Source organism: Sorex fumeus, unplaced genomic scaffold (assembly GCF_029834395.1).
Source record: "Sorex fumeus unplaced genomic scaffold, SorFum_2.1 ptg000055l, whole genome shotgun sequence".
In the NCBI taxonomy this organism is placed as follows: Eukaryota; Metazoa; Chordata; class Mammalia; order Eulipotyphla; family Soricidae; genus Sorex; species Sorex fumeus.
In genome coordinates this window covers 10,030,132-10,053,180 of record NW_026606112.1, presented here as the reverse complement: position 1 = coordinate 10,053,180, position 23,049 = coordinate 10,030,132, and the positions used below count along the sequence as shown (strand labels likewise).

The 23,049-nt window shown below is 34.1% G+C and overlaps 1 protein-coding gene across 1 annotated transcript; it reads right to left on the bottom strand.

Moving 5' to 3' along the window:
- Positions 1-13,424: 13,424 nt before the first annotated feature.
- Positions 13,425-15,098, bottom strand: LOC130033975 (polyadenylate-binding protein 1-like; the record flags this gene model as incomplete). Its single annotated transcript, XM_056125572.1, has 1 exon — positions 13,425-15,098. A coding segment is annotated over one exon (1,347 nt), but the record flags the coding sequence as incomplete, so codon positions are not given.
- Between the last annotated feature and the right edge of the window lie 7,951 nt (positions 15,099-23,049).

Sequence of the window (23,049 nt, the reverse complement as noted above, 5' to 3'; positions counted from 1 at the left end):
CTATTTGAAAATTAAATACGTAAGAATCATTTAATTTTTACAAATACTGACATTTCAAATACAGAAGAGCTAAAGTGGAAAGCTACTACAAGAAGCAAAATGAAACACAATATATAAAGAAATAAAAATTGAATGTACTGTATACTTGAGGCCACACAATTTGAAACTTAAGTTACCAACTTCCAGACAACAAGAAGACTTTGGAAGACCAATTACAGACAGTTGTTGGAGTCCACTAAGAGAATGGAACCCTTCCTCATTTTACTTTTCCCATTATCTTCAACATACACATTACTCTTCATGTGCCCAGCCTGCATAATTAGATAATGTTACATGCAACGTGTGAAAAAACATTACTTTTTTATATGTGTGCAAAATGTTGTGAATCACTTCATCCATGAAACTAATGTCTAAACTCTATGCATACACCTCCTTTAGTTTTCTCACTCCTTATATTCCTGTCTCTAAACTTCATGCATGACTCTCCCTTGAGAACATGCACACCCAAATTTTGAATATGCAGTATCTGCTTTAAAAAAAATCCCTCTTCCTTTACCTATGCTCTACCTTGCCCTTAATTTGAGAAAAAGAAAGAACTCTTTCTCAGTTAGTAAAACTGATTATGAAATGCAAGGGCTGGAGTGAGATTTTGGGTAGGACACTTGCCTTGCACACAGCCAACCTGTGTTCAATCCCCAGCCCCCTTTTTGATCCCCCAAGCAAGCCAGCAACAAGCTCTGAGCAGAGGTGAAAAAAACAAACAAACAAAAAACAAAAAAAGAAGACAGAAAACAGAAACTTATTATGAAATAGGGAAAATATGGATATAAAATACATGGAATGATGTAAAAAAATTTATTTTGTTTGTGCTTGTTTCTTGGTGGTGCTCAGGGCCTCTTCCTGGTTCTCAGTACTCAGTACACATTCCTGGCAGTGATTTTCAGAATGTGAAAATCTTTTGCAAATATTCTTTTCTCTTTATGTGTTCGGATCTTACCTGGTAATGATGATGATCAGGGGTTACTCCTGGCTGTATGCTCAGGACTCTTTCCTGTTAGTGTTTAGGGTACCTGTATGATATAGGGAATCAAACAGAGTCAGTCACATGCACAACAAAGGCACTGAACCCTTTGCAATCTCCATTAACCTGTAAATATTCTTACTTCTTGTGAATATAAGTTCATATAAACACATGCAGAAACAACTTTTTCTTTTTGCAATATATGTAAACATCATTGTATTACTGACACTTTAATTGTAAAGTCAGCCAAATTGTTTTAGGAGTCAATTTATTTAATAAAGTGAAAAATCAGACATTCATACATTGCCTAAGAGTTCAAATGCACCAGAAAACAAAGACAGTAGATCTTTGACAGGGAAAAGTCGAGATCTCTTTGAAAACTCGAAAAGAATCAGTTGCTAAATAATGTTCAGGGGCAGTGTGATGGAGAGATCTTGGTATGGGTATAGGTCGACTTATTAATGGGAAGTATGGAGAGATCCTACAGCTGGGAGGGCACTTGCCTTACATGCAGGTTTACAAGGATGTCTTAATTAGGATTACAAGACCAGGATCGATATCTGCATGTATAGTCAGGAGTAATCTCTGAGCACTACTGGGTGTGACCCAAGTTTTCCAAAAGCTGTTTTTCCATATAAATATCTTTTAAGGCATGCCTTTGAGACTCACCAATATATGACTGCTTCAAGTTTTCGATTAGAACGGTTTAATTGGGTAAATTTATTCTCTGAACTGAGAGTTGAGTTTTAAGAAATAATTAAACTTCATCAAACTTAATCAAATTAAGTTCTAAATTATGGAATTTCTTATGAATTTTGAGGCCAAGATTATAGGAAAGAAAAAAATGTTGTCTTCTCCTTACATATATTCTTGACAAATCTTCATTACGTAGGAGGGTACCATATAAAAAACAACACTGAAAATCCAGTCACATGTAAACATCTCTCCTAAAATATATCTCAATGAAAAAGTAATCTTACAAAAAATTTTGCTATTGTATCTGTTTCTCTCCCTTCTTTGGAAGCTTCCCTAGAAAACTATCCTTTTCTTTTTAGTAAAGTCTTCTGGATTAGCTGCGATGCATTGAGGCATTCTGGATTGAGGCATGCAGAAGGTCACTCATTTTTTCTCTGTCTTTCCTGTGTTCAATAGGGACATGTTATAAATACAGTTTTCTTTAATAATATGACTATTGCTCTTTTAGTCATTAGCTCACTCTCCAAAGGCTCCAGAGGAGACTGTGATGATATCTCCAGCACCTCAGCAGTGACAACTGCATAGAAATCTTTTGGAATGAAAACTTAATTTCTAAAGTGTTCTGAGATGTGATTTTATAGTAACGAGAACTGAGATCAATACTAAGGAGGAGAAAGTTGTTATTTCAAGGAAATAATTCTTTCTGTGGGAAGAATTAAAAGAAAAGGTTGCTATGTCCTGATTCACTCCAATGACTGGCCAGCACCTGAACCAATTTACTTCACTTTCTCCAGTCCTTCATCATTTTCCCCATGACCCCACAGTTATTACGGTCTCTTTTGACTTGAACAAACAGAACACTGAGAAAGAACGTTTACTTTATACCCAAATTAATGAAACCTGAGGTAGAAAAAGAAGCAGTGGGCCACTTGAGATATTTTGCTCTCATAAAAGACAGGTGCTCCAGAGGTCAGAACTCTTTTGGTTATAACTTCCAAGTATTCTCAGAATAAGAAAAACAGTTCTATATTCTACTGTACCATAAAGTGTCTTCTTTTCTCACCACTGACTTGAAGCACTCCTGAAAGTGTAGCATTTTTTAAATATTTTGACAATATAACTAGTATGGGTGTTTTTTATGATACTTTATCATATTTGCTATATTCTTGGTAAAAAATGTTAACATGCAATAATGCATTTTAGTATGTTTTACAGTTTTATTTTTACATTAAAGCTATTTCATTTGCCTCTGATTTATTTCACACTAACTGAATTATGTGAATAAAAACAAAACATGTGTTGACATTAAAATTTATAGATCTGATATATTTAGCCTGTGATATTTCTATTATAGGTAGTTTGATGGGTACCATTCATGAGATGCGGATGGGGAAAAGAAAGATTCACTACAAGAAAATTATTAAATTATCATTAAAAGTCGATTAAACTACTCCTCAAGTTTCTAATGAGAAAAAGAGGCACCTTGAGACATAGGGACCTTAAACATCAACTCAGATAATTTTTGGGGTATGTTTGCTTCCAATTGCGTGGTCAGTGCTGTTTCCCCTTAAAGATGCTTTTAGCTTCAATGTCATGGAGAGTTCTGCCTACATTTTCCTCTATGTACCTTACGAATCCATGTCTGATATTGAGGTCTTTAATCCACTTTGATATGACTTTTGTTCCTGGCATTAGATAGAGATCAGAGTTAATTTTTGTTAGCTGGTAGCTATCCAGTTTTCTCAGCACCACTATTTGAAGACGTTTTCCTCATTACACTTCACATTTATTGCTCCTTTGTCAAATATTAAGTGGTCATATATTAGGGGATTTGTGACAAAATATTCAACTCTGTTCCATTGGCCTTCTGGTCTGTTTCTAGCCCAATGTCATACTGTTTTAATTACTACTGCTTTGTAGTACAATTTTAAGTTGGGGAGGGTGATACCTCCCATCTTCTTTTCCCCAAGCTATCTGTGGGGGTTTATTGTTCCATATGAATTTCAGGAGTGTTTTGTATATTTCTTTGAAAAATGTCATGGGTATCCTGGTAGGGACCTCATTAAATTTGAATGATGCTTTGGGAAGTATTGCCATTTTGATAATGTTAATCCTCCCTATCCATGAGCAGGGAATGTGTTTCCATTTCCTAGTGTCCTCTTTTATTTCTTGAAGTACTGTTTTTGTAATTTTCTTTGTATAGGTCCTTCACCTCTTTGGATAAAATGGTTCTAAGGTACTTGATTTTCTGAGGTATAATTGTGTACAGGATTGCTTTTTTAATGTCTCTTTCTTCTCTTTCGTTACTTGTATAAGAAAGCCATGGACTTCTAGGTGTTAATTTTGTAGCTTTCCACTCTACTATACCAACTGATTGTTTATAGGAGATTTTCTATAAAGTATTTAGGGTAATTGTGCAAGAAAATAAACCTTTAACCCTATCAAAAAGTGGGGAGAAGAAATAAACAGAAGTTTCCCCCCCCCAAAAAAAAATACAAATGGCCAAAAGGCACATGAAAAAATGCTCCACATTGCTAGCCATAAGGGAGATGCAAATCAAAACAACAATGAGATATCACCTCACACCACAGCGACTTGCACACATTCAAAAGAACAAAAGCAGCCAGTGCTAGTATGGATGTGGGGGGAAAAGGGAGGCCCTTTTACTGTTTGTGGGAATGCCTCCTAGACCAGGCTTTCTGGAAAACAATATAGGCAATCCCTCAGAAACTAGAAATTGAGCTTCCAAATAACCCCACAATCATGAGACTATATCCCAAGGATGCACAAAAAAGCACAGTAGACATCTGTACCTATATAGCTACTGTAACACTGTTCAGAATACCCAAACTCTGGAAACAATCCAAGTGCCCTACAACAGGTGACTGATTAAGGAAACTTTAGTATATCTACAAAGTGAAATACTATGCAGCTGTTAGGAGAAATGAAGTCATGAAATTTGCTTATACATGAATAGTCATGGAGAGTACCATGCTACGTGAAATGAGTCAGAAAGAGAGGGACAGACAGAGAAGGACTGCACTCTTTTGTGGAGTATAAAACAACAAAACATGAGGCTGACAACTAAGCACAGTAAATACATGGGCCAGGAAGATTGCTCCATAGCTGGAAGCCTGCCTCATGAGCGAAGGAGAGAAGGTAGCTGGAATAGAGAAGGGATCACTAAGAAAATGTTGACTGGAGGAACTGGCCGGGATGTGAGATGTGTGCTGAAAAGAAATAATGGACCAAACATGATAAGCTCTCAGTATCTGTATTCAAATCATAATGCCCAAAAGTGGAGAAAGAGTACAGGGAATATTGTCTGCCATGGAGGCAGGGGGAGAGTGGGAAAGGGGGAGGGTATAGCAGGGATATTGTCAGTGGGGAATGTGCAGTGGTGGCGGGATGGGTGTTTGATCATTGTGTGATTGTAACCCAAACATGAACACTTGTAATGATCCCATGGTGATTCAGTAAAATTTAAATAAAAAAATGCCACCAACCCCTGCCATACTCCATTGTCTCAGGATGGACCTCACAGAATATTAACCTGCTGAAAATCCAGATATGTGAGTCTTGTGACTGAAATCTTTTCTCGGAGTTGGGATGGGCTACCTCCCAACACTTCCCTATATATCTGGAAACACCAGCAATCATCCTCACAAACAAACTGCAGCACCACTATGTAATTTCTTCTAATGTCCTTCCTTTAGAGATCCATAAGCAAATCTTGAAAAAGATCCAAAGAAGCATTTAATCTCACACCCACGCAAGACTGCACAGAACAAGGTAAATCAGAGGGAATCGGTCAGTCTGGGGTCTGCACAAGCAGGACCCCCATAGCCACTTGTTTCCACAACCCAAAATTGCAGCCATGCACCCAGCCAGACTCTACCATCTCAGTATGGTCCTCACTGAGATATAATCTGCTGAGAAATTTGGGTATGCAGGTTTTGTGACTGAAATTTCTGGGCTTTCCTGAGGTCGGTATGGGTTGCTACCCCCACTTCCCTGTATTTCTGGAAGCCTCAGCAGTCATGTCCATACCTAAAGCTTCCACCTAGTTAGAAAAGCTCCTCCAGCCTTACTTTCCCGATAAAAAAAAATGTTGTGAACAAACACAATTAACTCTAAGTACCTGTATTACAAGTCATAATGCACAAAAGGTGCGAGAAAGAGGAAAAATACCTGCCAAAGAGGAAAAATACCTGCCAAAGTTTGTGTGTGTGTGTGTGTGTGTGTGTGTGTGTGTGTTGGGGGGTGGTGGGATAGAAACAGGGAATATTGGTGGTGGGAAATATTAGCTGGTGGAGGGATGGGTGTTGGGTCATTTTATGACTGAAACCCAATATGGACAGCTTTCTAATGGTCTATCTTATGGATATTAAATTTAAAATTTAAAAAATAATATGGAGTTCTTCTAAACTTCAAAAATCTTAATCACTGGCTGAATAAATAACAGTACTCCTACATAAAATTATAAAATAAAATATAAAATCCTATACAAAATTATAATCAAAATTTTAAAATAAAAAATTATAAAATCAAGATAAAAAGTGATTAAAGTTACCAAGTCTCATTTTTCAATTACTGTAAGTAAATTATAGATAGATATGTCATTTCTTGGGAAAATAAATAAAAGTCCTCACGCCAACCCATTTTGAACCTCACCCTTAAGAACTTTTGTACCCAAGACTTGTTAGTGCAAATACCCACAATAGATGTGTACTACCTTTGTAACAAACTTCTCTACAAATACCTGGATTATATGGTCTCCTTAAACTATTTGATAAAGACAAAAAAGCCGAAGAACAACAGATGTCCTGTTCTGGATCCATCCATCCTAATGAAATTTACATTGTCTTTGTGATTCCAAGTTACTTTTATTAGGCAAAATATTTTCTAATTTAATTTCATTTTCCCATATAAAATGTGAAATAACTATGTTACATCATATCTTAACTGTATATAGTGGATATTTACAAGTATATAACAATGGAAGTAATAATTTTGGGGGGATAATTCACAACATGCATGCTCAGGGATGAAAATCTTGGCGGTGCTCTGGACTATATGTGGTGACACGGACCCAACAGGGACACAGCCAAAGGGGCCTAATTTAAGGTTGTGCCTTAGTTCTTACAGTTTCCTCTATGGCCTTATTGAATTACTATAATAGGACAATTCTGCAGCACCGACACATTTTAATTAATAAGATATTTTTCTAAAGCTGTTCCTTGCATATTTTTTTATATTTGAATTTGAATACCCTGGGCCAAGGGCCAGACAGATACTACAGAGGTTAAAGTAGTCATTTTGCCTAACAAGGTTTGATCTCTGGCACCAGATATGTCCTCTCAGCACCACCAGAAGTGATCCCTGAGCACACTGGTTGTGGGTGTAACCCAATTCCTCACACTACAAAAATATTTTAGCCCTCTAACTATTACTACTGAAAATATACATTCAATAAATAGTGGTAGAAGAAATAGTTATAGCAGATAGAACTTTTGCCTTTTATGCCCAACTTTGATCCCTAATACTCCTTGTACTTGCCTGAACCCTACCAGGAGTGATCCCTAAGTGCAGGACCAGGAGTTAAATTTGAGTACTGCTGAGTGAGGCCCAAAAGAAAACAAAAAAATCATAAAATCAAGGTAAAGAAATGATTAAAATTCCCAAATCTCATAATATTTTCAATTACTGTAAGTAAATTATAGAGAGATATGTCATATCTTGGGAAAATAATTTTATCTATGCCTAATATTATTTTGATATTGCTACACATTTTAATTTTATTACTGTAAATGTAGAAGTACTGATATTATTTAGCCACTGATTAAGCTGATTGAAGCAGGCATGAACTCCACATTACATTTTTAAAATTTTTTAAAATTTTATTTTAATAAAGTTGTTTCCAATAACTATTTACATTCAACATTTCAACACAAATCTCATCACCATTACACTTTCCCAACACCATTAATTTTGAATTTTCTCACCACCACCCAAGCCTGCTCCATAAGCAGATGCTGAAAAATTTATTTTGTATTGCTTTTTATGAATAGTATGAGATGCAATATGGTAGCACAAGCATGCTCCTGGAATTCTAATTTTTTTTTAATATTTAAGGTCCAGAAGTATCTCTGCAGTATGCTTCTTTCTTCAGAGATTCATTTGTGAGTTTCTGAATCATGGTCACTAATGCTATTAAATGGTACCCAAAGGCAGTTCTTGGGTATGACTGCAAGGAAACTGGAAGGGCGAAGATTGGGGATGAAGGTCACCCATCCCAGTCTCTGAAAAAGTCTGGAGTTTTCAGTCACTAACCCCTCATACCTGGGTTTTTCACCGGATTCATTTTCATGCATGGTGGGGGCTTGAGACAAACCTGTGATGGTTGGTCATAAGAATGGCAATGATCTACTATCCTGAGAATTGATAAGAATCTCAAGACAAATATTAGAGATAGTCAATAAAAGGATTAACTGTCATAGTGCAACAGGGAAGACATGAACAGAGCTTGTAATTATGATTTGTAATAACTATATATTTCTCCTTTAAAAAAAGAATGGCTGTGATGGGGTTCTGGAGGTTTGCAGCTGCCAGGGTTCATTTGGGGCAGGCAGAGGAACACACCTGCCCCCCTCTGAGTGCCTAGGTGAAATCAACCTGTCGCAGGGTGGGGAGACATCTCTGTGATGTTCTGCTCTCCTCTGAGTTTCATTTGTGAGTCTCTGAATCATGGCCATTAATGCACTTAAATAGCCAAATTTTGATCTCTTTTGAGGTTTACTTATGGGTCTCTGAAGCAAGACCAATAAATGAGCTTATCTACTCAAGAAAAGTAGAGACAAGGTCCAGGAAGATTGCTCCATGGTTGGAAGCCTGCCTTATGAGCTAGGGGAGAAGGCAGCTGGGATAGAGAAGAATCAATAAGTCAATGATGCTTGGAGGGATCATTCGGAATGGGAGATGTGTGCTGAAAGTAGATAAAGGACCAAACATGATGCCCTCTCATTATCTGTATTGCAAACCATAGTGTCCATAAATAGAGAGAGTAAGAGAGTAATTGTCTGCCATAGAAGCAGGGGGAGAGGTGGGATGGGGAGGGGGATACTGGGGACATTGGTGGTGCAAAATGTACACTGGTGGAGGGATCAGTGTTTGATTATTGTATGACTGAAACAAACATGAAAGCTTTGTAACTGTAGCTCACGGTGATTCAATTTAAAAAATTAAAAAAAAATAAATAGATTAGCTTGTATAGCTGAGCTGGAGATGGTTTGTTAGTGAGACTCCCATATACATAACTTTTGGCCATTTAATTTCTTGGGAAACTTGGTCCCGATTTGTTAGGTTTCTGTCAGAGGCACAGTGGCAATTTGGGGGTATCAGCAAGTCTGAAGGCACCAACAGGGTGCTGATGTACTTTCCCCACAGGTATAGATTGACCTGCTGGATGGTACCATATTCCCATGTTACACATGTAACTTTTTTTAGAATATATTTCATTATTATTTCCCTTTATGAGTGTGCACTTTTCTTTTTTGTTATTCTGAATACACAGTACACTTTCAACTTACATAGTATTATCCACTTTTCAGAAGAAATGGTATGTTTACTAAGACAATTTGAATCTTCCCTAAAAAAGTGAACATGACTAGGCAAACAAAGTACTAAGTAACATATGATCTTTATATTATCTTCATTGTTATTGTAATTATAAAACCATTATAATAGTAGTTAAGTATACCAACAAATCAAAAAAAATGCTCATATTCTGAATGATATTGCCTTCAATTTGCACAAATATCCTTTCATATTCTGCCTGCACTGATTCATGTTGCTTCTAATCCACACTTCAGTTCTTGTCTTGCATCTGATCACAGCAATGTTTTTCCTGATCTTAATTACCAGTCCGGACGCTCGTGTCTTTTACTATTAAGACTGCTACTGACCAGTTACATGTTGTCATTTGTGAGAAATGATGACCTCATATGCATTCTCAGAGTAACATCACCACCCATCTGGTCCTCCAATCCCACCATGTATATGAAGATTATATGACTTTCTGCTTTAGAGTTTAGAAAAAAACTTGACATATTAAAGTCCAAGGTTATAAAAATGTGCCAAAACCAAAACATGCCACATTAGTCTATGGATTATTTTGAATTATAGGAGCTTTAAATTTAGTAAATCTATTGAGTGACACTTTCTAAACTCTCTTATCTGCTTAATGACAAGCCCCAAAAAGAATTTCAACAGTCATAGATCCTTACCTAAAATTTCATCAATTTAAAATTAGACCTCTGTCTCAGGAGAACATTATAAGTTAAAACTAAACCAATAAAAATGTTGTCACTAAGAGATACATTTTTTAAGGGATCTGTGTTTCCTAGCTTTCTGTAGCTGATATTTAAATCTGAATACTAGGGGCTGGAGCGATAGCACAGTGGGTAGGGCATTTGGCTGGCACGCTGCCGACCTGGGTTCTATTCCCAGCATCCCATATGGTCCCCTGAGCACTGCCAGGAGTAATTCCTGAGTGCAGAACCAGGAGTGACCCCTGAGTATCGCCGGTTGTGATCCAAAAAAGCTATAAATATAATAAATATAGTGGATATTAGTTTGGGCACATACCATACAAAAAATTTAGAAAAAGAATAAATAAATAAAGCTGAATACTAAAGACTCCTTTTTGTGGTATGTATATTCAATGGGTAAGTCACAGATCTACATAATGGATGCATGTCAGTATGATCCTGCCTGTTATGCTTTGTTTACTCGGTCTTTCATTAGAGGTCTCAAATTAAGAACTCAGAATAAAAAATAGAATTTTTTCACTTACTAAAATGTCAATGTGAAAACATTATCCCCTTTACTCCCTAACATACTATTACCAAATACTATCTAAATCACATCTACTACTAACTGAAATTTTAAATTAAAAACCATTTATTATTACATCAAAGCTATAGAACACTTAGGAATAAATTTTGTAAAAGATTTTGGAGATAATACATCATTCATCCACTGAAAGGAATAAAATATTATTGAATGCAATTTAACTAGACTGAAATAATGTTTTTATTTGTTTGTTGTTTGGGGGCCACACATGATAGTGTTCAATGCTTACTCCTGACTCTACACTCAGGAATTACTCCTTGCAGTGCAGAGGGAAACAAATAGAGTGGTAAGGGTCAAACCCAGATCAGCTGCTTGCAAGGAAAGGGGTTTAGTCACTGTTGCATTTCTCCAGCCCTAAGAAAGAGATTTTTAAATGTATCGGGAAGCATGTTGCTAACATATTAATTCTTTACAATTTCACTGATGCATTCTAGTCAATCCCATAAAATCTGCAACTGGAATTTTTTCAGAAGGTCTAAATGTGATTATAAAATTTAGAAAAAGTCATTACTAAAAATTAAATCCTCAAAATATTCATGACTTTTAAACAGAATAAGTTTGAAATGTACATCTACTGTTTTATATATTTTGACTACCATAAAACAAGTATATCAAGAGAATAGTTGATACTAGTTTTATATTAGCATATTTAATAGTCTATAAAAATCTATAAAATTGATATTTGTAAAAGATAGAACAAGAACTGTTAGAGAAAATTAGCAAATTATGCCCGAGCAGTTGTGTAACGTTTTTCAAATATTTGTGCTTTAATATATATTATATATATTTAATGCATTTAACATTACTTTGTATAACATATATTTCACACTATATATAAAATTAATATAAAGTGACTCATATAACATAGAAGAATAATACTTTAAGTTAACATTTATAAAAAACAATGGTAGTAAATATTTGTGATGCAAATTATGGAGATATTAGTAAAGACACGAAACCATGATCCATTTAGAGAATCAAAAGATTAAGAAAGTCTGTTCTGAAAAACACTGTTAGAAAAACATCTGTACTCCAATGTTGATTATAGCACTATTCACAACAGCCCAAATCTGGAAATAACCAAATGCCCAAAAACAGATGTGTGTATAAAGAAACTATGATTTATATGCACAATGGAATACTTGGCTATAAGAGAATATGAAATGATGCAATTTGTCACTACATGGATGTAACTGGTAGGTATAATGCTGAGTGAATACAGCCAGAGGACAGAGAAAGATACAGAATAATCTCTCTCATATATGGGATACAAAAATCCATTATATGGTGACAACAGATGGCTCAGAGCTGCAGAATATAGGAAATGGTCTACCAGTTGGAGCTTTCCAGGGTAGTTGTATATAGTGGTGATGTGGGAGTGTGAGGCAGGGTATAGGTAGATGGGAAATGAGTGAAGGACCAGACAAAATAGTGAAGGTAAACAGACAACCTGATGGTGGGTTTGGTGTTGAAATGTTGCATTTATGAACCCTAGACTTAATAGGATCGTAAATTTGTAAATCGTGATGACTAAAGAAAGTAAACAACATTCACCAACCAGGAAAAAATGGCAAAGATCATATAAAACAAATATGCATGCAATTTATTAAAATTAATTTATCAACTATGAAATACAAAAAATTCAACTCAACTAACAAAACACTAATAAAAGTCTCTAAGAAAAATCTCATGTATTTGAGTTTAATCCCAGAAAAAGGGTTTAGTTGTCAAGAGTTTTGGTCTCATTATATATCATTTATATCTTAAAAATAAAGACATATCCTGTTGAAATATACATAAAGATGAGAAAAACTCGGTCTTGATAAGAAAATATATAAAATAAAATAGGTAAGGTTTAAAATTTTTAAATTTTTAGTTAAGATATGATGTGATAACTCTACTAATTATTTCTGAAGAATGTAGTTAGTAAAAAATTATAAAACATGATATTTTCATAAAACTGTATAATATCTTTTTATTAATTTTATTGCCAGTACAAGCACTTTACATTAGAGTGGGCAAACATAAAGCAAGAGGTTTCGCAATTACAAAGTTGGGGATATTTCCTAAACTAGAATTAGATCAACAGATTTTTAAATTGAATCTTACCTTTTAAATTCTCATTATTTCCTTTTAAAATTAATTGGAATTAATTTACTGTAATCATAACAAAAGTGCTTAATGATTCTCATTTTTCACATTTTGCTGAGAAATATTTGTCATATATTATTTTAAGACATTCAGCATAGTCATGTATTTATAATGGTTTAAATAGCATTCGTTTTCTCACACAAATAAATTTAAATGAAATAAACGACTTTTTGTTAAGTTTACAGAGAATTAGGAAGAAGCTTTTTTCATCTGTAAAATGCAGCACTATTAATTCTAGTCATTATTTTTACTTTATCCATGTGTTTTTTAAACGTAAACATTAAATTTAGGCATAGAATGTTACTCTTTCCAGATGTAATTATGTTAATACTATTTATCACCTCCCCAAACTGGAGAGCTAAGTACTTTAAAACTAGATTTTTATGTTAATTATTTTTAGAGTGCAGTGATGTTAGTATTATAGGCTCCACACTAAAGATTATCCTAAAAACAATAACTATAAAAGTTTAATAAATTTTACAACCATTTATTTTATCAACTCACTAAAAAATATTGACATATTTTTTTCACTGTTTAAGTAATTTTTACTAAAGCAAGAATTTTATAATCCAAATTACGTTTACTTGCTCAGTTATCAATTCTGTTATTAAAAACAAAACTATTTGACATTCTGAGCTATTCCACAGTAAAGAATTACAAAATTAAAGCAAGAAATGCTTTAAATTTTTGTACGTTGCTTAAAATTCTTTTTCCCAGGGTCTATAAAACATTGATTTGTTTTTATATTTTACTATTTTTTTGTTGTTGTTGTTGTTTTTAAGTCAGAAGTAATCTAGGCCTAGCGGTTTGCTAGACCTGGCATTTGCTCGGTACATAAAGTTCAAAGTTTCCTTTCCTTTTTTTATTTATTTTATATTTTGCAATTTTTTTCATAATATTTAAGTTTTTCGATGTTTAGATATTTTTCTTCGGTGAAGCACGAGTTTCCTTTCGTGGTCCCTGATCAATTTTAAACAGTTGGAACACCGGTGGTGGCACTGTTCACGGCTTTCTGGGCAGCCTCTTTAGCTTGGTGGGCTTGTAGTACAGCTACAGCTTCATCAACTTTAGAACGAAGAGACTCCGGAGACTCAAGCATATGAAGAAGTTCTGAATTATCAATCTCCAACAACATGCCAGTGATTTTACCAGCAAGAGTAGGGTGCATGGCCTGAATAAGAGGAAAGAGCCGTTCAACCAACATTTGCTTTTGCTGCTGAGGAGGGGCAGATGCCAACATGGAAGCAGTCAAAGGCTCCTGGCCTTGTACATGAACAGCAGGCTGCTGCATGGTCACCTGTGGCTGTGCGTTCAGATGATGCTGAGGGTTGCGCACACCTGCGGCGTACTTATACTGTGGAACGGTGCGGACAGCAGGAGTTGCGGCAGCAGCCGCAGCTGCAGGACGAGGACCCATTGTTTGTGTTGATGTGTTAGCAACACGTTGCGTGGACATGACTCGTGGACCCTGGGCAGAAGCTGGTCTCATCGTACTAAATGGCGGTCTAGGAGCGGCTGGGCGTATAGCACCGGGCATCTTTTGGAATGGATGAGGTCTGGCACCCTGAGCAGTCCAGCGCGGACTTGGTCTTAGTTGAGGGATTTGGCTAGGAGGATAGTACGCAGCACGGTTCTGAGTCTGTGGGATAGCTGCCATGAAGTACGCTGAAGGAGGTGCTGGCTGGTAGGGGTTGATAACGGGGTTGGGCACGGCTCGCACACTCGCCATTCTCTGCATGTACTGGTTGGTCAGGTGAGCCTGGCGCTCTTCTTTGCGCTGAGCTAAAGCTACATACAATGGCTTGGTGGCCACAATTCTACCGTTCATTTCTGTAACTGCTTTAGTGGCTTCTTCTGGGGAGGAGAAACATACAAAACCAAACCCTTTGCTGCGACCACCCTCCATCATAACCTTTGCACTGGTGATTGTACCAAATGGAGAAAACTCTTTCCGAAGACGTTCATCATCAATGCCATCGTCAAGATTTTTCACATAAAGGTTAACACCCTGGTATCTGGTGATCCTGTCCTGCTTCATCTGTTCAAATTTGCGCTTAAGCTCTGTCTGCCGGTCCACTTTTTTCTGAGGTCGACCAACATAAATCTGTTTTTCATTGAGCTCCTTTCCATTCATCTCATCCACAGCCTTCTGAGCATCTTCATGCCTTTCGAAGCTTACAAATCCAAAACCTTTGGATTTTCCACTTTCATCCGTCATTACTTTCACACTTAAGGCAGGCCCAAACTTGCCAAAGAGATCCTTAAAGCGCTCATCATCCATGTCTTCTCCAAAATCCTTGATGTAAACATTGGTAAATAAAGGGTGTTTGGAGGATCCTCCCAGGAGGGGAGATTCATGTTGAAAGTAGACTATGGACTGAACATGTTTGCCACTCAAAGCCTCTTTTGAAGACCACAACACTCAAAAGGAGAGAGAGAACACAGGGGATTGCCCTGCCACAGAGACAGGGGGGATGGGGGGATGGAGGTGGGAGGGATATTATCCATGGTGGTGGAAAATGGGCACTGGTGGAGGGATGGGTATTTGATCATTGTATAATCGAAACCCAAGCACAAAAAATTGTAAATCTACAACTGTACCTCATGGTGTTTCACTTAAAATAAAAAATAAATTAAAAAAATATTATTGACATAAATAAACTAAATATGTCAATAATTTTCCAAGCTATTCAAGTATACATGGAATTTTAATGTCATTGGATTTGAATTTCATTTAATTTTATTAATGTTATGCTTTTTTCTAGATGATATAGTAATTAAAAAGAGCATTACAATGCTAGGTCATACATTAGCATGAGTTTGTTTGTTTGTTTGTTTGTTTTTTTGCTGTGGGGCCATAATTGGCTGTGCTCAGGATACTGGTTCTTTGCCTCTCTGACTCTGTGTTTAGGAATCACTATGGTAGTGCCCAGCCAGTGTCTGTATACCATAAGAAAGGCAAATGTCTTAACCCCTGTACTAATTTCTCTAGTAGTAGTAAATATTTAAAAGTAGGGTCTTGAGAAACAGTACAGTGAATAGGACATTTCTCTTGCATGCAGTTAACATGGGTTTGACCTACAGCAGTTCTACTCCTGAGGACTTCCAGGAGCAATTTCTGGGTCCAGAATCAGGAGTAATCCCTGAGCATTGGGTGTGATCCCAAAACCAATTTAAAAAAATAACAAAATTAACCATGCAAATTTGAATTTGGAACCAATAAACCATATTCTAAAAAATCGATTTGAGTTATTGACATGATTGACTTATATTATATCTTTATTATTATATCATATTATATATTATATCATTATATTATATCATATTATATATTATATCATATTATATTATATCATATTATATATTATATATTATATAGATATATATTATATCATGTGTCAGAAGTGGGATGATATAATATATGATATAAATGGGCTGGAGTGATAGCACAGCGGGTAGGGCGTTCGCCTTACAAGCGGCCAACATGGCCGACCCGAGTTCGATTCCTCCGCCCCTCTCGGAGAGCCCGGCAAGCTACCGAGAGTATTCGATATGCCAGACACAGTAACAACAAAGTCTCCAATGGAGACGTTACTGGGCCCGCTCGAGCAAATCGACGATCAACGGGAGGGCCTTTACCTTTTATATTATATCAATTATATCATATCTTTCTCTGCTACAATCCATTTATACATGCATTGGCAAGGCTGTTTTCTGGTGTAACATTGCTGACAACAGTATGGATGTAGCTCTTTTTTAAAAAAAAAAAAACTACTATATGACACAGCAACTTACTTCTTTACATCTATTTAATGAGAACAAAAATTTTTATCAGAAATTGTCACAAATGTTTATTGTAGTGTTATAAAGTGTCAAGATACAGAAGCCAACCAGTGCTCATCAATATATGAGAAATAAATTAATTGTAATACATAAGTATATATAATTCAATTCTACTCAGATGTAAGAAAAGTTGAAATTCTGCATTTTTGTTTGGTTTGGGTGTTACTGGAGTGAATGAAGAAAGTGTGCTATTGATATAATGAAGGACTATTGAGCTATAAGCAAAGTTGAAATCTTGCATTTTTGTATGGATGAACCTGAAGGATATCATTATTATTATTATTATTATTATCTTTATTACTCTTATTAATTTATTTTGCAGTGCCGGAGATCAAACCCAGGCTTCACACAATAAAGCAAGAACACTGACACTAAACCAAGTTCTTGGCATGTGCCCTATGTTTAGTGATGTGAGATTTACAGATGATCTCATGCACGTGAAATTTAAAGAAAATAAGTAACCAAAAGTTGCTGCTGAAAATACATGCTGAGATTCTCCTTACAAAAGAGAGTCTATAAAATGCAACTAAGTAGTTAATAAAAAGGCAGGAAAAAACTAAGGTTAATGATGGAGGAATATTGCCACAGAGGAAGTGGTCTAATGCAGTAGCCTAGTTGACCAAAATGTTAAAAATTAATACTACTGCAAATCATTATACTTAGTATATGCTAAAAGTACTTTTATGCTAAACGTAGCATAAGCCTAAGAGATACTCCCATCCCAGGAGTTGTTTGCAGCTGGAAAGAACTTTACAAACATCAAATAAGTAATTCTCATAACACTCAAGGCAAAGTTTAATATTCACACATTATAACCTGTGAAGTGAGAATAGAACGTTAAAGTTACTTGCTAAATACATTAGATAAAATGCTTGTCAAGTTTAGAATGAATATTTGTAGTGTGAACCTAGATTTGTAAATACCTTTAAAAGAAAGCTATTGTTAGAGGATTAAAGGATATTATTTGATATTAATATGCTGAGAGCTTTTGAGAGGATTATATCTGGGGTTTTATTATAAGCAGTTAAGAAAAATGGTTAAACTTTTTCAAGAAATTAATTATTCTGGGACAAAAACCACAATTTTTTTTATTTCATACTATTTCTTATACTTTTTGCCCCAAAACGTGACTTTTAAGCCAAAAATATCTTTTTTCCCTATTCTACATCCCGTAACATGTGTTTTAATTTCTCATTCTTGGAAGTAACTTGTGTAAACTTTACCAAGTGGTAGATTTGAAATGTACCATGACACACTAGTATTTGTGTTTAGAATGTGTGTTCACTAGAATTGATTTTCTTTATATGCAACACATTTATAATTTTGGAATAAAATAAACCTAAATAACAAAAAATATTTAAAATCTTGCCTTTTGAAACAGTATCAAGTAAATGGAGGTGACATAGTGAAATAAATCAAAAGAAGAAAGACATAACACAGATGTTTGATAAGCAGAAGCAAGCAACGGAACAGACAATGGACAAGTGAAAACAAATCCCCAGACTCAGAGGGCATTTGTGATTACTAGTATGGGAGGAAGAAATAGGTTTAGAAAATTGAGGGAATTCAGTGGACTTTTCTGTAGGTATATTGTTACTTTGATGGTGGATGTATTAAAGTATTGTGCAAAGTGTGAAATTCTATGCCTAAACATATAAGCCAATATTCCACATATATATGTCAAACTGTATTACATATAAACCAGTAAAAATGCATATACTACTATTACCTTAATTAAAAACAAATAGTAAAATACAAAAATAAGTTTCGTATAAAATGTACAATCTTATGATTAAATTTTTTCTTAAAGAATCATAAAGGGAAAAACAGAACATTTTCATGTTTCTGAGCTTTGGTCATATAAATGATACTGTAAGTGGGAAATTAATGTAGAAGCCTGGCATTTTGAAAGCATCACTTACCTGATTCCTTATCCAACAGATGTGTTGGAGGATAGAAATTTTATTACAGGGGACCAGAAAAGATTTTAATCACGGGTGTCCTGGATGTATGAGTTTTCTAATACAAAATCAAATCACTCTGTGTTTCATATGTTTTTGTGTGCACATTTGAAATTGAGGAAGGGGTGGAGGTTGTAATTGAAGATTGTTTTTATGACAGGAAAGAGAGATATGTAACCTGATCTTGTGAATTTCAAAATTTGAAAAAAAAGCCATTTTTTAATCTCAGTTTCTATATTACCTATCTTTTTGTGAGATATACTCATGCCCTTCTTCTAGAGTTGTCTTATTTAAATTATTATAATGGATTAATTTTTGTGCACAGATTTAAGAACATGCCTTTGCAGATTTGTGTGACCTTTGAAACAGTTGTGAAAAACATATTTATTCCCAAGAGAGCTTCTTTTAACTTACTATGCTATCTCATTCAAAAACTTTGCTTTAATTACCTGTAAAAGGATAAGGTGACTTTAGATTTTTATTTTTGGATTTCTGTCTTTGTTTAATCTCTAAACTGCTAGGAGTTTGTTATATGAAAACAAAGTTTAAAAGACTAGAATAGAATCTCAAAGTGAAAGAATCAAAGATAATAATAATAATAATAATAATAATAATCAAAAAATAAATATTTGCCTAAAGCAAATGTTCCAAAATTTGACTTTCAGTCCCCCTTATAGGAAACAAAACAAAACAAAACACCCCCAAACAGAAACTCTTCTCCCCCTGGAAATCTACCCCAACCCACCATGTTCTAGGACTCCAGGGACAGCACCTCCCTGTATGACAAACACTGACTAAATGCTGAGTAATGGTTTATAAAATGAACAGTCCAATTTTACTTTGAACATAGACTAAATTTCAAGGTGATTTTATAAATGCCTTCAAATTTAGATGCCATTAGGATGATATAGTAGTCCATGTTTGTTTCTAAGATGTGATTTTGAAAAAAAATATATTTTCTTGCTGTTTTACTCTTATTTGTGCTCAGGGGTTACCAGATGGTGCTCAAAGAACCTATAATGCTGTCACTGAAACCAGTGTCTAGACCATACAAACTGGGTATTTTACCTCTTGAGAAACGTTATGTATAGTAGAAATCATTTGATAATTACTTTTATTCACTGTGATATTTGTTGTTCTAAAACTTTATTCTAAATGGAACTGTGAGGATAGTGAAAGACCGTGTATTTACTTTTAATCTTAGAGTATGAAACCTGTTATTGTCTTTCTGTCTTAAGGAATGGTAAGTATATATATATTTCTAGAATGCAAATAATTTTGAATTGGAGCAGTTGTTAATATAAGCTACACAAAAATATGTAAAATTATATACTGGGCATGTATTTATCCCATAGAAATGTAAACAGAAAACAATCCATTAAGAAAAAGCTTTCTAAGAAAAAATAATCTATTAGTTTCTCAATCACTCTTAACATGAGAATTCTGTTACATGTTAAGAAATAATATATAGTGTAATTAAATTCTTATAAAGTAAACATATTTCTCTAACTGTATAAAATATATTAATATGTGCAGTATATTTCTTGACTGTTTTTATGAAAACTTTTATTGTGTTTTATTATTATTAATTTTAAAGTATCCTGAAGAAACAGTAAGATGTTTATAGTGCATTAGACAATGTAAATGTCAAATTTACACTGACATTTAAACTGAAGTAACTGTTTTCCATAGAAGACATAGATAAATTAGTTAATTAATCATCAATTAAAATGTTAACTGTCTAGCTATACTATCTTCTGTAAAATAACAGACTATAAAATACATATTTATGTTAACAACTAATACATTTTCTATCAAAAAGAATGATCATAATTAATTTAGTAAAATAACTAGAAAAAATATTTACCTACCAAACGATCAAATAAGAAATTGATCTATACTAATTAATCATAGAAAATTTAAATATTAATTTCTAAATAACATTATGTTGATAATATAATGAAAGCAATATTTTGTGAAAAATGTGACAACTCTATTAATATAGCAAAAATCACATGAATGGATACTATGCTTAAAAAGTCAAAAATATGGCATGAATCACAGTATCCTTTCTCAAATGGAATTATCAATCTAAGCCGTACATATATACTATGAGTTAATAGTTTAAATGAAGCTAAAATACTACAGTGAGTTAACATTTTATTCTTTGTATGTTATTTTGCACAGATCCTTTGCATTCAATACTGCCAAATAAGAGTAAAGTTTAATAAAACATTACAGTGTTTTTTGTAGAGTTACATATTCAAAATATGATTTTATATTGTGTGTTCCTATTAATATGTAGTTGTTTAATTTATATGATTCTGTCTACGAAAGTGGTAAGTTTATAAAATATGGACTAGACAATGTTTAGAATTAAGATCATTTTTCATGATTTTTTCCTCACAATATTTATCTATAGAATTCTGAGAAACATGGATCTTTTAATTATGCAGAGATAATATTAAGTGGGAGTAGAAATAACCTGGTTTTGTCAATTTAATTTAGCTGCATTCACTATGCAATATTAATCACAGAGGGAAGTATCTATTTTTAGGTTGATGTATATAAATTCTTTTTAAAGGCTTCCTAAGACATACATTAAGTATACTCCATTAGTGACCTGTCATGAGCTCATGCCCATTAAACCTTTGTAAAGTATTTCCAATGTTCCAGAATCCGACAAGGCCATTATAAGTTAATTTAGTATGCAATATTTTTGCAAATATGTACAACTTTTATTATTTTCAGGAATTAAAAGTCATTCATAAAAGTGGTTTACATAAAACAAATTTAATTAAGTAATTTGTTCATTCCTCTGTGACAGTCTTCACACATGATTGAAGACATAGCCTGAATAAGTATCATCTTTTTAATAACTTCAACACGTTCTTCTAAATACTAAAGAAACCCACACAATTGTAACTAGGAAGGAAATATAATAACCGTCTCTGTCACATAAGTGTTCTTGAAATATGATATTAAAAATGAAGTACATACTTGATGACTGATGCTTGTTATCCACACTTCATACTTCAAAAGCAGGGTTAATAAAAGAGCAAAGTTTCCAATTGCATATGAATTGCTTAATTCAGGTTTCTTATAAAAGATATGTTTCAACAAAAGATAAAATTATAGCTTCATGGAAAAATTAAATGTATACTGAAAGAATTCTTTTACCAAGGACAACTATCTTATAATCGCAGTACAAAGGAATAAAGATACACTTATTTTATGGTTGAAACAAGTTTATGAACAAAAATTAAATAGAAAGAAAATTAGTGTAAGAGCTCTTTCTAGACCTACTAGTGTTTAGACCAAAAAATCTAAATAGTTTACCAAAATTTTCTTTTTCTTTTTAATTGAAATAACATTGCAAGACTCAAATGTCCATTAATAATAACATGTGCACCTTCTCTTTCCATTTTCATATTTGGAGTATGAATCAGATATACCATTAATCTCAAACATGCAATTAAAAGGTTCGAAAGGAGATCTTGATTCTTTGTTTATTTATATTAAACATCAATATTTCAAACATATCCTCTTTTCACAGTTTATCATACTCCAAGTTCTGACTTGTAGAAGCTCTTTTATTTCTGGAAAACGACATAAGAAAAGTAGTACCGTGGTTCAGACAGTTGCATTGCATTTGAGTGACCCAAATTCAATCACCAGCATAGTATCATCGCCCAAATACCACAAGGAATTACTCTCCATTTATGGCCCATCAATGCCAGCCCATGCACCCACCACCATAAAAGGAAAAAGAAAAATGAAATAAAGATCTAACCTCGGTGAGGTTGTTTAGATTATCATTAAAGAATTCTTTCTTTTAAAATATTTAGTTTGAAGTATGGTTCCTGGGATATTGGTAAGTGGTAGACAGGCTGCCTTGCGTGTATGAAGTCTCAACTCCCAACATTCCACATCAAAATGTGTCACATTCAGTTATCAGAGTGTCAACCCCCAGACATTCTAAGTGCCAATCCTACTCTACCACATTCCAGTGTGCGAGCACTACAATCATCTGCAATCACTGTAACCACAATTGTGCAACTCAGACATTGCAGCAGCTAAGTATCCTGAAGACTTAAATTAAAATTTAATATAAGAAAACATTAAAATAATTATCAATGATATTATAAGAATGAATGCAACATAACAGATTTAACAATGTGGTGCTAATGTTATTTATACAGGAATAAATACATATATTTCATAAATGACAATTATGTGAATGTCATTTTATACAAAAAACATGCTGATGTGGGTAAAAGAACTAAAACTGACATCTTTAATTCGAACATGTAAAACATGTCAGAATCTACATGTGTCATCATATGATATATTAAAAATCATAAAAATTGTTTTGAGTTGGAGTAGATTCTACCAATTATTCCTAATAGCGAATAGATAGAAAAACAATCATATAATTATTCCTAAGTATGTACATATTTTGAA